The following is a 15,487-nucleotide window of genomic DNA, read 5'->3' on the forward strand; positions in this document are numbered from 1 at the left end:
ACAGTGACAACGTAATACCCACAGAAATGATCTATTACTTTGAAAGCTACTGAGTATTTTAGTTTTCTCTAGAAAGATATCGACGTATGTCACTTTCTGCTACGATGGTGCTTGTACCTGTGTTCGTAATACAATGCTACCAAGAATAGCATCACGGGATGTCCTCTTTATGTCTTTGACCTTTGTTTGCGTTGCATATTGCTACGATAGTGTTACACTAGCAGCTACTTGGATCCAGGTTCAAAGTGCAACACGTCTAGTAGACATGTCACAATGACATTCAGCTGTCAGTGCAAATTACATGGAAGCATCAAAACTCTGTGAAAAGAAATTATAATTATGTAGCTCTAAAAATTCTTGTACAATATTTTACAGCTTTAAAGCAAACCCAAGTTGTCAATAATGCCAAGCCAGACTATGTTAGAGACTAAGACTATGTAGCTTAGAGCGCGATTCAGTTTGTTTGTGTTTGCTGGTGTGTGCCGATTTAGACCACCATTGACCAAAGATCTCGATGATGATGATGATGATGATGATGATGACGATGACGATGACAAAACGTTAAAAATAGTTGCAAAGCGATCTGCAGAGGAGAACATGTGGGATCCCATTTGCAAGAAGTTTCGTGCAAACGGGATCCTTTTTGTAGTAAATCGAGGAAACAACGCAACGACTCCAAACTTGTTCTGTCGTCTTCTCTTATTTTTTAGAGTCTGCCAAAAATAGTTGCAAAGCGATCTGTGACATGTTTCGGTGCATTTGGCACAGTGAAAGGCACTAGGCAAATGACGACCTCCGCGTCGCAGTAAAGAGCGCGGCCGTACAACTGCTAGAGTAAGCGCAGAGACGTTGCATTGTTAGTGATGAGGAGGTTGAAGCGGTCGGTATCAGCACGCGGCTTGGATCCCGTTTGCACGAAGGATCCAGAATAAAAGTTGCACAGGGCCACGTGCCGTTACGCCATTATCCATCACCCTCGCTCCAAAAAGCAATACAGTACTTTTTGACTGTTATGTAAATAATAATAATACTGCTCGCAGCGCAAAAAACCCCAAAATACCATACACACATATACATCTAGACTTTATGTTGAGCACCCCGTGGTTCATTGTCCTTGCTATACACCACTGAGAGCTGATATTGATTCTTCCGTAGTTCCAATATGAGATCTTGCAAAAGCCACAAAGATACGTGAGAGCCCATCTATACTAGTAGACACATATAGAAATAAACGCGTCTGCTCTTATGCTTTACAGACACCTTTGAATCTCTTGACAACTTCATCTAAGGAATGCATTCATTTGTTGCAGACGGTTTACCTCTTCAAGTACGTACTTGTTACATCACAATTATTAAAGCACGGTACTTTTTCATTTGGCTACGTTGAAAGAATTAAACTTTTGATTTTGCAGTCTCTCAGATCACCAAATGTACTCGCTGGCGCAGATGCAGGAGCCAAGAGACATCCAGGATTTTATAGTAGCCGAGCATCTCTAGCTAGAATCACTGGCTTCTGAGCCTTGCTGAAAGTAATTAATATAAAACTATGATGTTAATTAATATCAAGTATGGAACCAAGCTAAAAAATTTCTGGCTACGCCACGCCGCTGCTCCATGTACAGTACGGGTTTTAGGTGTTTATCTATCAGGTAACATGATGTCATCCGGTAGAAAAGTACAGTTTTGAGACTCTGTGATAATCTTTTGTACCCACAATGTCTACGTTTTGTCTACAGTGTGTATCAAAGAGTCATATTACCATCGCATAGCCACATCTATATAGATGGGAGGGACTGATACCGTGAAAGTATACTCCACATCGCCACATCTCATCTACTTGGGTGATTACGTCAACATATCCTGGTGACCAAATTAATAGCGAATTCTATATTGGCGCTCGCTAAAATATCCACCAATCCGCCAAAATAAATTCCTCGCCAATATTTCTCTTATACGGTATATTGCGGATCAGACACAGGCGCGGTGCCAATGTTCCGAGGTATTTAATTCAGAAGAGATGCAGTCGACAAAGACGATATTGAGATGTTTTATCATAATTTGTGTTTACCACATCGCAAATTGTAAAACAGCTTAGATTGTTGGCCTCATGCTGTCGGCGGGCATGGTACACTAGACCAGTTTTGCTAGCGACAGGTATAGACAAAATATGGTGACAGAACGACATGCACGTGAACTAGATAGATCGCTCGACTGAGCACATCCTGCATTAATTCAATTTCTTGTCAGATTTACTAAGACAGATGAAAAGCATTGTAGATTGAAACAAAAAAACAAAACAGTTGGGCAAATCACCGAATAACTAGACTACTACAGCGCAAGACACTTTGAAAAGAGCATGTTACAGTAAACCTGACATAAAAAACAGCGTGTAACACTTGCGTGAATTTAGAGGCATATGGTTTGACATAGTCAACAAGTGTACATGCAAGTTCTTTCAAAGTACGGTGCAGCATCCGCTGTCACAACAACGAGAAGATACGTCTTCTTTTTGGGTGCCATCAAAATTATTGACTTTACTGTAACTTTCATGTGACCCCATCAGTGGCTCCTCGCTTGGTGGGTTAGGTGAAGTGTCATATCCAGAGTTCTTTGAACTTTGCAATGGAGCAGGGAAACGACTATCCTCCTCGCCAATAATATCGGCATCAATGTCTGTTTCCACTGGATGCTTCCCATTGGTTTGTCCTTCCTGAACATTTGTGTTTGACTCCTTAGCATGTGAATGTAACATTCCAAAAGGATTCGTCTGATTCAAATTCTCAGATTTATCACAGCTACTTGCTGGTATGACTGACACTTGCCTCGTGCTTGCTGGAGATGGTATTACAGTTTTCTGGTCTCCAGTGGGTGGATAAATAATGGCATCAGCTTCAGTGCTACTAATGGTAGATGAATTCCATATGTTAGTTGTTTGGCTATTGACTGTAGCTTGAGTTGATTTTCCTGAAGAGTCATTGGTCAAAATATTAACGTCCATTTTCTCAGTTTGCTGACTGCCAACTGTAGTGTCTTGATCAGCCATTTCACCATTCACTTGTAACCTTTGATCATCATCTTCACCAGCTTGATTTTCAATCCCAATTACAATGCCCACTAGCTCGTTAATGTTATCATTTTCGAGTAATTTGCTTGCATTTCCAGTAGTTGCAGCAGTTTCAACATCGGTTGCCAACAATGCATTTTCCCCACTGTCCACTGTTGAGTTACAATCTCTTCTTGCAGGATCTGCATACCTTTGTTCCGTTTCTTTGTTTGTACTCTCTTGTTTATCGTTCACTTTGTCATTGAAACCACCCAAGCTGCCTGTTTCTTTGCTGCTGTCGACACTTGCATCACAACGATTGCTAACAGAACCTGATGGTAACGACAATATGGGAGTAGACAATGTATTATCTGCTACATATCTGTTCTCTGTCACATCTCTATCAGTAGGGGTGGTAGCAGGATCGTTGTGACTAAGGGGAATACAGTCTCCATACCGAATATCAATTTGCTTGAGTACACCTTTGTAGACTCCACGAACTACACTGGAATCAGGCTGAACCCCATTTTTATAGTACTTGATCAAAGCTCCCGTGTATGGAATCTCAACATCCATGTCAGTCACAACGATGCCTGCACTCACAGTGTGTTTCGTAGGCACAAAGTATTTGATCAGCAATCTGTTTGTCCTCACAATTGTCACTTTGTCATCCCACAGTTGACTATGTGTCCCTTCACTCAGCTCATCAAGTGTACCTTTGGTTGTAATAACAGGACACGAAGCATTCACATCAGTCACAATGCCTTTGAGAATGCCACAACCCTTGCTTTCTGCCTGTGTCCAACTATGAGAATCCTCCCTGCTGCAGTAAACCTCTTGAGCCACTTCTCTGTCATTAACTTCATCATTCCTGATAGCATGTGAGCTAACTGTCACCATTTCTCCACTAGGAATTTTCTTCACTTGACTCATGTCATACATCACATCGTTCAACGTGTATTTATCTACGTCCTTCAATACCAGCAACTCATAATCCGTATACCTTAGTTCCCTTCCGTTCCAAGTGACAATCAAACAGCCCTCGTTGGAATTGACTTTTCCACACAACTTCTGTGATTCAGCATTCCGCCGTCCTATGTAGGTCACCACACCATTCTCCAGACCTCCCTCCACAGCACCGGCAGGTATCTCATTGCCTCTGGCTTCAATCCAATCAAGACTCACATCCGCAGGTTGCCGTGCATCTGGCGGTTGAAATGTGAGCACCTCATAAACCGCAGCGCCACCGGGCTCCTGCAAGCGACTAATGTGTTGTTCTCTCCCATTTCGTGCAATACAGATGCAGTCAGAAAACGGAACGATTTTTCCCACGACGTGTTCGTCTACTGTACGTCCAACGTACGTTTCCAGCATTTTTGGTCTCCATTCGCCTCCTTCTGCTCCTCCGCACACCGAGTGAGACGGGAGATGACGAGTGGTCACTTCTACCCAACGAATGAGGTTCATTTGAGACGCAACGTCTACTATGTGTTGCTCAGCTGAAACGCTAAAATTAATGGATGACTGGTGTTGTAGCTATAGAGATGAACTTGTAACCAGAGAGATGAACTTCCGTTATTGTAGCCATGACGACAGATGTGTGCGACACGACCCGGACGTTTGTAGGCACTCAGCTACAAAACGTAAAAATAAGGTTCTTTATTTTAACCGTGTTTACTGCTTGTATATCCCTAAACGTATAAAGTACGTATAAAGTATTATCGAAATTTACAAATGCAGCTGATCTATTGACTGCTGACTCTGCTGCTGAGCGTACATGACTGCCACAAAATTAATTTAGATAGTATCTACTCCACTAGGAATGCAATTTATTCGAGTAGAGAATGGTGAGCATTGTATCAAGATGCCGATGGGTGACGTACACTGCACACTGTGGTAGTCCGCTACTGGCTGTGCCCGCGTAACGTAGTATTAATATCAACCCCCTTACATCTCTTCTTGACTAAAACAACAAAAAAACTAAAAAACTGTCCTGTTTATGGCTTGGCAATCTCCTTCCGTCAATCACTGGCAACTCTTATCTAGCAGTCATTAACTACAACCTGTACTGTTTTAGCTAGAGTTATCTATCTAGGTGGTGTAATCGTCCAAATACTTGGGGGGGGGGCTTCACCATTCGACCGATCCGCGTGGTATGACACGACGACTGGCCGGCTGATTGTTTCCTTGTAGCTGTGGATTCTGCATTGCGTTGTTCTGACCAGACATGTGAGTATTTGTACTGTCAACGTTGTCCTGACACCAAGCTTGAAGGGTTGCCGCCATAATGTTCTCGTGCTGTATCCTCACCAGATCCATCTGTTGTATCGACCTAGCTCCCAAAAGTGATGTGGAGGCATCGTCCACAACAACAAAGTTGGCTTTGTATTTTCTACCTGTTTTTGGGTTGTTCATATTGACCAAACACTTGCCCAATGGTCTTAGTTGACTCCAGTTGCAGAGGCACAGTATTTGGTTTGTCTTCTCAAGGACCACTGTGGGTACCAAATCTTGTCGTCGAATAACATTGCATGATGCACCCAAATCCAGTTGAAACCGCACTCGTTGGCCTTCCACTTCCATGTATGCAAACAGCTGTTTTGGGAAAACTGAGTGCTGCACTGCATTAATCTCTTCCGTTAGTGTTAGGGTCATCAGGTGTTCTGATTCCTCATCACTCTCCTGCTCAGTCCAGTTGACTGTGGTCCTTTTCGTGCTTTGACACACCCCAGCATAGTGATTCTTCTTTCCACATGCTGTGCATTCGTGGCCATAAGCTGGGCATTTTCCTTTCACATGTTGTTGCCCACAGTATCCACATGTTTTCTTGCTTGCCTTTGGTTTTGCTTGTGGCACTGATGTGCGCCTGACTGACTGGCGCATTACGTGTACATCTTCATGACCACCCATAACCTTCGATTGCTGTGCAGATCGCTTTGCTGCTCGACATATATCAATACAGACGGACAGGCTCAGGTCCTTTCGTTCCAGCAAAGACTTGCGTAAGGACTCCTTTGTGATTCCACAGACAATTTGGTCCCGGATCATATCCTCTGACATTGCCTGGAAATTACAGGTCTTGGCAAGAGTGCGAAGGGCTAGTAAGTACTGCTCAAAAGTCTCTCCTTGTCCTTGCATCCTGGTTCTGAAAACAAACGGCTCATACGTAACATTCATTGTGCCAATGAAACGTTGCTCCATTTTTGACAAGACCGTGGCCAGGCTGAGTCTGTCTGCCTCGTTATTGAAACTTAATGCGTTATACACCTCCACACCAGCCTCCCCCAGGCACATGATAAACGTCGCTAGTTGGTATTCCTCAGATTGTTCGTATATCCGGGTATATCCGGGACACCGTGGCATAAGCATCCCACATTTGGCGCCAAGTACGCCAGTTGCGCGTTCCGTCGCCTCGACGCATAAAGGCCTGGGCGTTGTCAACACTCCTTGCATCAGTACCGTGCTTACCTGATTGGGCGCTGTTCGGGATGTGGCATCTCTGTCAGATTCCTCGTCACGCTTGGGTTGCTTCTCAAGCCGTTTGACGTTTCCTTCAGCCATGGAAACGACTCACTCCTGTCACCATGTATCAAGATGCCGATGGGTGATGTACACTGCACACTGTGGTAGTCCGCTACTGGCTGTGCCCGCGTAACGTAGTATTAATATCAACCCCCTTACAAGCATAGTGAAGGTTTACACAGAGTTGCCAACACACACGCAACTTGCGTGAGTCTCACGCAAGTTCCTTCAGGTCACACGCTCACACGCAAGGAACCCAGATCTCACGCAGCTTTGATTGCTGAAACTAGATCCGTTGTTGTCAGGCAGACATGTACAGTGACAGAATCTGTAGGTACACGTACACCGTAGATTACGTAAAATCTGTAGTGTCTGATAGTAACTAATATAAAATCTAACGAGACTGCCGTAAAGTAATCGATGATTACGAATAACCAACAGTTGAACTCCCAAATGCCTGTGCTGGCGATAATTGATATAGTCCAAAAGTCGAGGATGCATAAAATAGTCCCGTATGTTACAGCGCGCGATACGTGTGTATGCAAATGTCTGAAATATTACGCTACGCGATATCGAGGAAGCGACCAACAGTGAACACCCAGCAGGAGGATGAAGATGTCTTTTATCTAGACACCCCAGGCAAATCTAGTTCTGAAACTGTCATGAAGACAGCGGAAGCTGACAGAGCCATTCTTCAACCGTCACTGAAAATACCCAGAGCTGTTTCTGCATTGCAGGATAAGGTTAAGAATACTGTGTCAGTCTAGATACATTCATACATACATGCATACATTATTATACGTATGTATGTTTGTATGTATCTATGAATGCATGGATGGGATGGGATGGATAGATGAATGATAGATGAATGGTATTTTCTCTATTTAGATTACTAGAACTGAAGTCAAGATGACGTGTATGATTGCTCAGCATAACGTTCCAATGTCTCTAGCTGATACATTAAGTCTCCTTGTTCGAAGTATTTTTTCAGACAGCCCAACAGCGAAAGGATATTCTTGTAGTCGCACCAAGTCGACACGCATCCTAAACAATGCACTAGCTGAAGAAATTAGAGAAAATGTTGCCAAGGCCATTCAGAAAGAACCGTACTCTCTTGCCATTGATGGTTCTACTGACAGAAATGACGATAAGAAGCTAAATCCTTTGACTGTACGATTTGTTGATCCTGATTCCCGAAAAATTGTTTTTCAACTCCTAGACATGTGTCTTACCAAGGGTAAAGAAGCTGGGACGGCAGCTATAAGTTTTGAATCAATCAACGAGGTAATTCAATGGCTTAATATCCCATAGAGCAATTGTGTTGCATTCAGCGTTGACAACGCTAGTGTTAATGTTGGACGTCGTAACTCTATTATGACCAGGGTTCATTCCTTGAACCCTTCGGTTTCCTTCGTTGGATGTGCATGTCATATTATTCACAATACAGCTCGTGCTGCTACCAAGGCCTTTATGGAAGTGACTGGTTGTGATCTTGAAGATATGACGACCGACTTGTTTTTCTGGTTTCGAAACAGCCAAAAAAGAACTAGCTCACTACAAGACTTTTGTTCCTTTTGTGCTGTAGAATACAGAAAGATACTGAAATATGTATCAACGAGATGGCTGAGCCTAGAAGAAGTCGTGAACAGGGTTCTACTAGAGTATGAAGGCTTGAAGTCTTATTTTCTGTCTGAAAATTGCCGAGATGCACGGTTTCAGAGGTTGCGTAGAAGCTTTGAAAATCCTATGACAGAGATTTTCTTTATGTTTTTCCAAGCATCTCTGCCTACCTTCACACAAGCAAACAAGCTGCTGCAAAGAGAAGAGCCTTGCATTCATATTCTCTTTGACCAAATGCTTGAACTAGTTAGATCGTTCTTGAAAAGATTCATTAGCCCACGTGTTATATGTCGGGCTACAGATATTACAGATTCATCAGTCAGAGCGTCAAAAGATCAACTGCCAGACGAAGAACTTTTTGTTGGATATGCAACAAATCAGATGCTCAGATGGCTAGAAAGAGAAGGAGATATTACGTCTCTTCAACGGAAAACTTTCCTAGCTGATGTTCGAAAGTTCTTCAGTGCTGCAACCGAATATCTTACTTCTCGTTTTCCCTTTGAAGAGGCTCTTTTCCAACATGCAAAGTGGACGGACTTCAGGACAAGACAAAGCGCAAAATTTGCATCTGTACTCTATTTCGTTGAAAAGTACAATGGCGTAATCAATTTCAATCACACAGAAATTGATTCCCTACAATCTAAGGTTTTAGACTACCAAATGCTTAGTGATAGTTTTCTTCCTGAAGATGTAGGCAAGGATGGTTTCAAACTGGATAGCGTATGGGCATTTCTAGCTAGGGCCAAACACGCTGATGGACAGGAATGGTTTCCTCTTCTCAGCAAAGTTGCCAGGCTGGTAGCAACTATCCCTCACACTAATGCTGGAGAAGAACGGATTTTCAGCATGATTCGGAAGAACAGGAGTGAATCTCGACCGTGGCTGAATGCAGAAACGACTCTAGCATCTATTAGCATAACAAAATTAGCTATGACGCAGGGTACTGTTCTGAAGTTTGAGCCAACTAAAGAGCTCCTACTGAAAGCAAAAACGGCTACAGCAAGATATAATAGAAAACGCAGGAATGATAGTTAGATGTTGTTTTGAGATGGAATTAAGTGAGGTTGCTTTAGTTAACTTAATTAACATTCACTAATGGATTTAGCAAATACCCTGTACATATCCAGATTCAACGGGAGAGCTTTATCGTTTCGTGTTTGTAAAAATTTATGTATTTAGTCGTTTGTGGCCACGCCCATATGCAGATATAAGTCACTGTACTGATAAAAATCTGAGATCTCACGCATTTTCAGTATTCCTGGTTGGCAACTCTGTTTACACGTTTCCGTATAGGTACCAGAAACGTTGCCACAAAGTCGATTGTCTTGTCCATAGACATTCCAATGCAGGTAATTACTCACTAGCCCACTAGAGCAATTATTATCATGTGAGCAATCATATCTACACTTTGAATAAGTTTCTATGCTTGTGGCTACTAGACAGAACAAAGAATCAATAAACGAAGTTAGGGGTAATAGGATGGTTCGGTCCAATGTGTATTTATCAGGTCTAGGATGCTATGTAATGGTGGCCGGTTCCAGCACAGTTCCAGTGATATTTGATTTACTAATAGTTACAAAACGTAACATCTACATTACCTATCACTAGAATCTAATTAATCTATTGCGGGTGGAAAAACGGGGCCAAACGTTCTACTCATGTTGCATTCCACTCTTGAGATAGTCACAGATATACGTGAGATATGGTTGGAAAAAATAAACAAATAAAAAAGTATTAACACACACACACACACACACACACACACACACACACACACACACACACACACACACACACACACACACACACACCACACACACCACACACACACACACACACACACACACACACCTTTGACCTTTTGAGCTGTCCATCCTCAATGGATGATAACAGTGTCTCTACGGACAAGATGACAAAGGAGGTAGAATAAAACTTAAAAACTTATGACGAACTACAGATGTGCGCACAAAAACGAGAATGTCTTGTGAGGTCTCCTTTCCTCCAAAAAGATCTACACTGACACACACACACACACACACACACACACACACACACACACACACACACACACACCAACGCACGCACATACGCACGCACAAATGGCAAAAAACGGCAAATGGATAAGGAGCTGCCTTAAATGGTAATGCCCCCTAGCCAGATGGCTGGGTTCCTGTGCACTAAGTAGGAGCTATGGGCTGTGCTAAGCAATCTCCTGGAGCCTGGCCAGGTGCTAGCAGGAGCACTGACTGCGACGCCAACTGTGGTGTGACCACCTGAAGTCCCACCCAAACCTCAGTGGCTCATGGACTTTGTCGCAGTCGAAGGCCTTTGCCACCCCAGTCAATGACCAGGTACTCATTTAGACTCCTGAGTCGAGAGAGGCAATTGTGTGTAAATTTCTTGCCCAAGGAAATTATGCTATAGCTTGCCATCACCGTGACTTAAACTTGCAACCCTGCAAGGTCCCGGATGTTTCCATTCTCCAAACGCACTCTCTAACCAATTGAGCCACAGCAACACACACACACACACACACACACACACACACACACACACACACACACACACACACACACACACACACACACACACACAGAGTAGCACACACACACAACAAACAAACAAACAAACACACACACACACAGTGACACACACAATGACACACAGACACACACACACACACACACACACACACACACACACACACACACACACACACCACACACACATCTGTCCTGTCTTGTCCTGTTCAAAAGCTACCGTAAAACGGTCAAGCTTGCCTCCAAGAGGCAACAAGTCTGATGAATAAATATTGTGATTGCTAGAATTCTACACATCTGTGAACTGTCAATCCTCCTTTACTTCTGAACCATTTCAAACAATTTGAACATTGAATTGCACCCTGTTGTTCCCTTATAGGTTTCCTTCTTTCTTCCATACACTTGTGTCTTGCTTTATCACTCTTCTATCACTTATCTGTCTTCTAAAGGTCCTGGAACACACCTCACACATCACAGCCTTGACTGCTACGGGAGCACATGTCCCATTCTCTCTCTCCAACGTTCCAAACCATCACGACACAATGTACTCCAGCCCGCTCTCGATCTCACAGCCTCATCATACCATTCCACCTCTTATACTTCAATGTCTTTAAAATCTCTTCTCATCATATCTCTCCATCTCTTCTTGGACCACATCTGGGGCGGGGCTGAGGCAACTAACCAAATAAGGTTGAGTTTGGTATTCTATGGTCTGGCATCCTAGCTAGGTGTCCCAACCATTCCAACCTTTTCCTTTTCACTTTCTCAGATGCAGTCTCCTCATCTCCCCACCTCCTCCTCACTTCTGTCATTGTGATGTGCTCAGACCATTGTTGCCTGTTGGAATGCCCAAGATACTTCTAATGCATCGATAGTGCAAGGTATTCAGTTTCTTCTCCTGCTTTTTGAGAAGGACACACACACACACACATACACACACAGTGACACACACACACACACACCCACACACACACACACACACACACACACACACACACACACATGCACACACACACACAGTGACACACACACAGTGACACACACGCACACACACCACACACACACACACACACACACACACACACACACACACACACACACACACACACACATACACACACACACACACACACACACACACACACACACACACACACACACACACACAATGGACAAATGTTAAGCCCTCCACGTCTTTCGACGTTGACCTTGAGGTCAGTTGTGGAGATAGCTCCCCCTGCCTCTAGACACAGGGCCTTCATGCGCTACGTGGAGTCTTGGGGCCAGCGCTACAATCCACCTGGAGCTTGGCCAGAGTCATCCAGGGGCACTGACATTGACGCAGCTCTGGGACTGGACACCAAGGCCCACACGTACCCGTCTGCTGCATGATGTCATGTCCACCCCAGTCAATGACCAGGTACTCATTTATACTCCTGAGTCGGGAGAAGCAAGTGTGGGCGAGTTTCTTGCTCAAGGAAACTGCGACAGTGTCGCATCCACCAGGATTGAACCTTCAACCCTCATCACGGAATACAAGATCTCGGATGTCATCACCAACGCTCTACCATCTGCTCCACCGCCCCCTCCCCCACACACCCACACTTTACTGTACTCTCCAGATTGTACCTAACCGGGCTGACAGTTAGCCTTAGTGAATCAACTGTTGAACACACTGTCTCTGACCCTTTGGAATATCAGACGTGTGTTCAAAAATAATGCTGCTCAACAAATAACAAAATTCAGATTCGAATCTGAACACATGGCCTTGCCCACAAAGCGCAACACAGACTATGATTCAGACAGTGCATGCATGGCAAGAGCTATACCTCTGTTCGTTTCAACTTTGAGACCGTACGTTTCCATGCACTCATGCATGGAAGTTGTGTTTTGCCAGAATGCAGTTTTCTCGCTGAAGAACTCATACAGAGATTGAACACCGTTTAGACACGTGAGCATGCACTTGGTGAATGCATGGCAAAGACCATTTGGGCTCTAGATATAGCTCTCCGTTCAGCTCTGAGATGTCAACCATTGTAATATTAGAGTGGAGATGGTATCTCGAATACCATTTTACTATAGCACCAACTCGAGATCAAAAAGTTTTTGAAAGATCATATGAAAAACTAGGCTCAAGAGAAAGGGTCTCTCCCAGAGGAGACGACTCGCTATACATTCGTGTTATATCAGTGGCAGATCCAGGATTTAGCAAGGAGGGCACATCTATGACGTCACAAGTTAATATTAATGATTTTCCTTACACAACGGGCTGAATAAAACACTGCAGAAAAACTGCAACTGATCTGCATAATGGAAGAGTTTTGCATCTTGTCAGGGAAGTGCTGTAGTCAGGAAACACAAGTGAATGCATAGATAGACATATATACTGTGCAGTACTACCAATGTCTTTTAATGAATCCTAACTATGAAAACTTTATCTTCAAGCGGGTTAAGTTAGTTAAGAAACAGAACAGACTCGTACAGTGTACACTTCTGGAAATCGAATACCTCTGTAGCGTGCGTTACGCACTACACACGTGTACATAGGTACAGTACCAAAGAAAATGACTGCCAATTGAAGCGCGCCCCCATCTGGATCCGCCACTGTACATATAGACCGCCGGTTTATAAAAGTCTATTTACTATCCGTTTGTTGTTGTTTTTGGAATACAATGCAGAGTAACCAGGAAATTGGTTGCAGGCTAATTGTCTCCTTAGATGTACCCGCCCCGTCTGTCAGTTGACTAGACACACTTTCAGCAATGCCTGAACTTACTGTAGCGACTTCTAACCTGACGGTTCTAAATTCTCTTGCTTTACAGAGGATCCATTCCTATGCAAACTTAGCTAGAGGTCCAGCCAGACAACCTGCTTACCTAGGCCTAGTAGAAACCTGCTTTACCTAGTTCACTGCGTCAACGAAACTCTAGCTCCTGCCACCAAACACACGCGGTATACGTCATACCGACTGAAGAAAAGAAATACGAAGCATAACTTTCGTAACTAGCACCACACCATGTACACCATATATGGATACTTTTAGAAAACAATAGCAAACTTCCGGTATATCCAAGTAGACCTACACTAATGTTTCACGAGAAGAACACTTAGGGGAGGAACGTTGCGAGGATGTTTAGCATAAAATATCCAAAAACTCATATTGAAAGATGTCATTTACCGGAACTAAACAATCGAGTGCGGTTGATTAATTGTCCATTGAGAGCTGTAATTCCATTCTACCTAGGTGTATCCCGTGTTGCGTGTGCGTGTGCGTGACTGGGCGGAGCTGACCAAGCAAGAGACGTTAGTAGCTGCGTAGAGCCACTGCAGGCGAGAACCGTTGCAGGTTGGTCGCTGTGGCGTACCATGCAGTCTTGCAGTCATCATACATACGTAATCTACGTGCTCCTACTGGAGGCGGGACGACGTTACGTTGGTAGAACAACTTTGGGTAATCTTAGACGCCGTCTAGCACAACACTACAGAACGAGAGCAGGGGACACGTTCACTGGACGGTACAAACCGATTCCCGGAAAAGAGTACGTCGTCGCTCAGCGATACGACGAGGAGGCGGCCGTGCAAGTCGAGGTAACGACGACAGTAAAACTGATGGAGAAACACGGCGTGGATCTGGTTAGGGGAGCTCAGTGGAGTGATTGCGAGTTGAGTGATGAGAGTGTGAAGGAGATAACGACCTACATCGATCTCATGAGGAGTCAAGATTGTGATGGTGGTGACACCGACGGACTTTCTAGCAGTAGCACCAGAAGAAGAAAGCGCAGATCAGCGCTAGAAGAACCTGCCATTGTGGACACTGTTGAGGAGGAGTCTACACGCGTTTCAAATGTGGACACTACTGAGAAAGAGCCTACGCGTGCTTCAAATTTTAAGACGCCAGAAAACAAACTCATTGCTTTTGGCATTCTCATTCTACTGTGTATGTCCCTTGTACTCTTGCAGTCATTCGAGATTGTGGGCTTCCCCAGAGATCTTGCTTGAACTTTTGGTATGGCATCAATGTTTGGTTTAGACTGCATGGACTCTGGCTGTGCTATATAGATCCATTGCAAAATTGCTGCTTAACTTCCCTACTACATATTAGCTCAAATACAGTAGAAGACTAACATACAGATGTATCGCTAATGTGTGGTTCAATAGCAGAAATATTTAGTGAATTTTATTGTAGAATAATTGTTTTTATAAGGTAATAGCATAGAGCACAATTGTTGGGATTGTTTATGTAGTATGGTAACTGCACTTATACACATTTATAATACAGACCTGACAACCGTTACTGTATGTACTGTCTACTTCAACCGTCAGCATAGTGCTTACAGGTTAGATGTACTCATCAGTATTAGAACACAACTAGGACTGATATCACAAAGATATCATTATTGGATTGATCTGGTAGTCTAAAACTAATAAATCATAGATGAGACTATTTGGTACCAGTTGTGAATTTCTGCTTGCTTGACATCATGTTTTTCTGTCCAGTTGTGATTGCACAGCAGTCTAAAGAATCAGTCCTCTCTCAAAGGCAGTGCTAAGCACATGACAATTGGACATGGGAATCTACTGTGATGTGGCTACAGTACTCTGCGTGATTCCTATTGATTACATGCTTTATCCAACAATTCACAGATAATGTCATATGCATCCAAACTGAAGGTATACTCACCACTGATCAGAGGCGGAGGAGTGACTCGCAAGTTGGGGGGGGGCATGAGAGGACACATGCATCAGAGTACATGAACTACGA

The 15,487-nt window shown here is 43.7% G+C and overlaps 4 protein-coding genes across 4 annotated transcripts; 1 reads left to right on the forward strand and 3 right to left on the reverse strand.

The window, feature by feature from the left end:
• Positions 1-2,251: 2,251 nt before the first annotated feature.
• LOC134183380 (uncharacterized) lies at positions 2,252-4,587 on the reverse strand. The gene has a single exon (XM_062650889.1). The coding sequence runs from the start codon at positions 4,508-4,510 to the stop codon at positions 2,456-2,458; it is 2,055 nt and encodes a 684-aa protein (XP_062506873.1). The 5' UTR covers positions 4,511-4,587; the 3' UTR covers positions 2,252-2,455.
• Positions 4,588-5,173: 586 nt separating this feature from the next.
• On the reverse strand, positions 5,174-6,604 carry LOC134183596 (uncharacterized). The gene has a single exon (XM_062651180.1). The coding sequence runs from the start codon at positions 6,602-6,604 to the stop codon at positions 5,174-5,176; it is 1,431 nt and encodes a 476-aa protein (XP_062507164.1).
• A 4,394-nt stretch (positions 6,605-10,998) lies between these two features.
• LOC134183599 (uncharacterized) lies at positions 10,999-11,545 on the reverse strand. Its single transcript, XM_062651182.1, has 3 exons — positions 11,408-11,545; positions 11,224-11,318; positions 10,999-11,150 (listed from the first exon to the last, which is right to left on the reverse strand). Exons 1-3 carry the CDS (start codon positions 11,535-11,537, stop codon positions 11,007-11,009), a joined length of 369 nt encoding a protein of 122 aa, XP_062507166.1. The 5' UTR covers positions 11,538-11,545; the 3' UTR covers positions 10,999-11,006.
• Positions 11,546-14,007: 2,462 nt separating this feature from the next.
• LOC134183446 (uncharacterized) lies at positions 14,008-15,088 on the forward strand. The gene has a single exon (XM_062650981.1). The coding sequence runs from the start codon at positions 14,092-14,094 to the stop codon at positions 14,722-14,724; it is 633 nt and encodes a 210-aa protein (XP_062506965.1). The 5' UTR covers positions 14,008-14,091; the 3' UTR covers positions 14,725-15,088.
• Positions 15,089-15,487: the final 399 nt, after the last annotated feature.

This window comes from Corticium candelabrum, chromosome 8, assembly GCF_963422355.1.
Source record: "Corticium candelabrum chromosome 8, ooCorCand1.1, whole genome shotgun sequence".
Lineage (NCBI taxonomy): Eukaryota > Metazoa > Porifera > Homoscleromorpha > Homosclerophorida > Plakinidae > Corticium > Corticium candelabrum.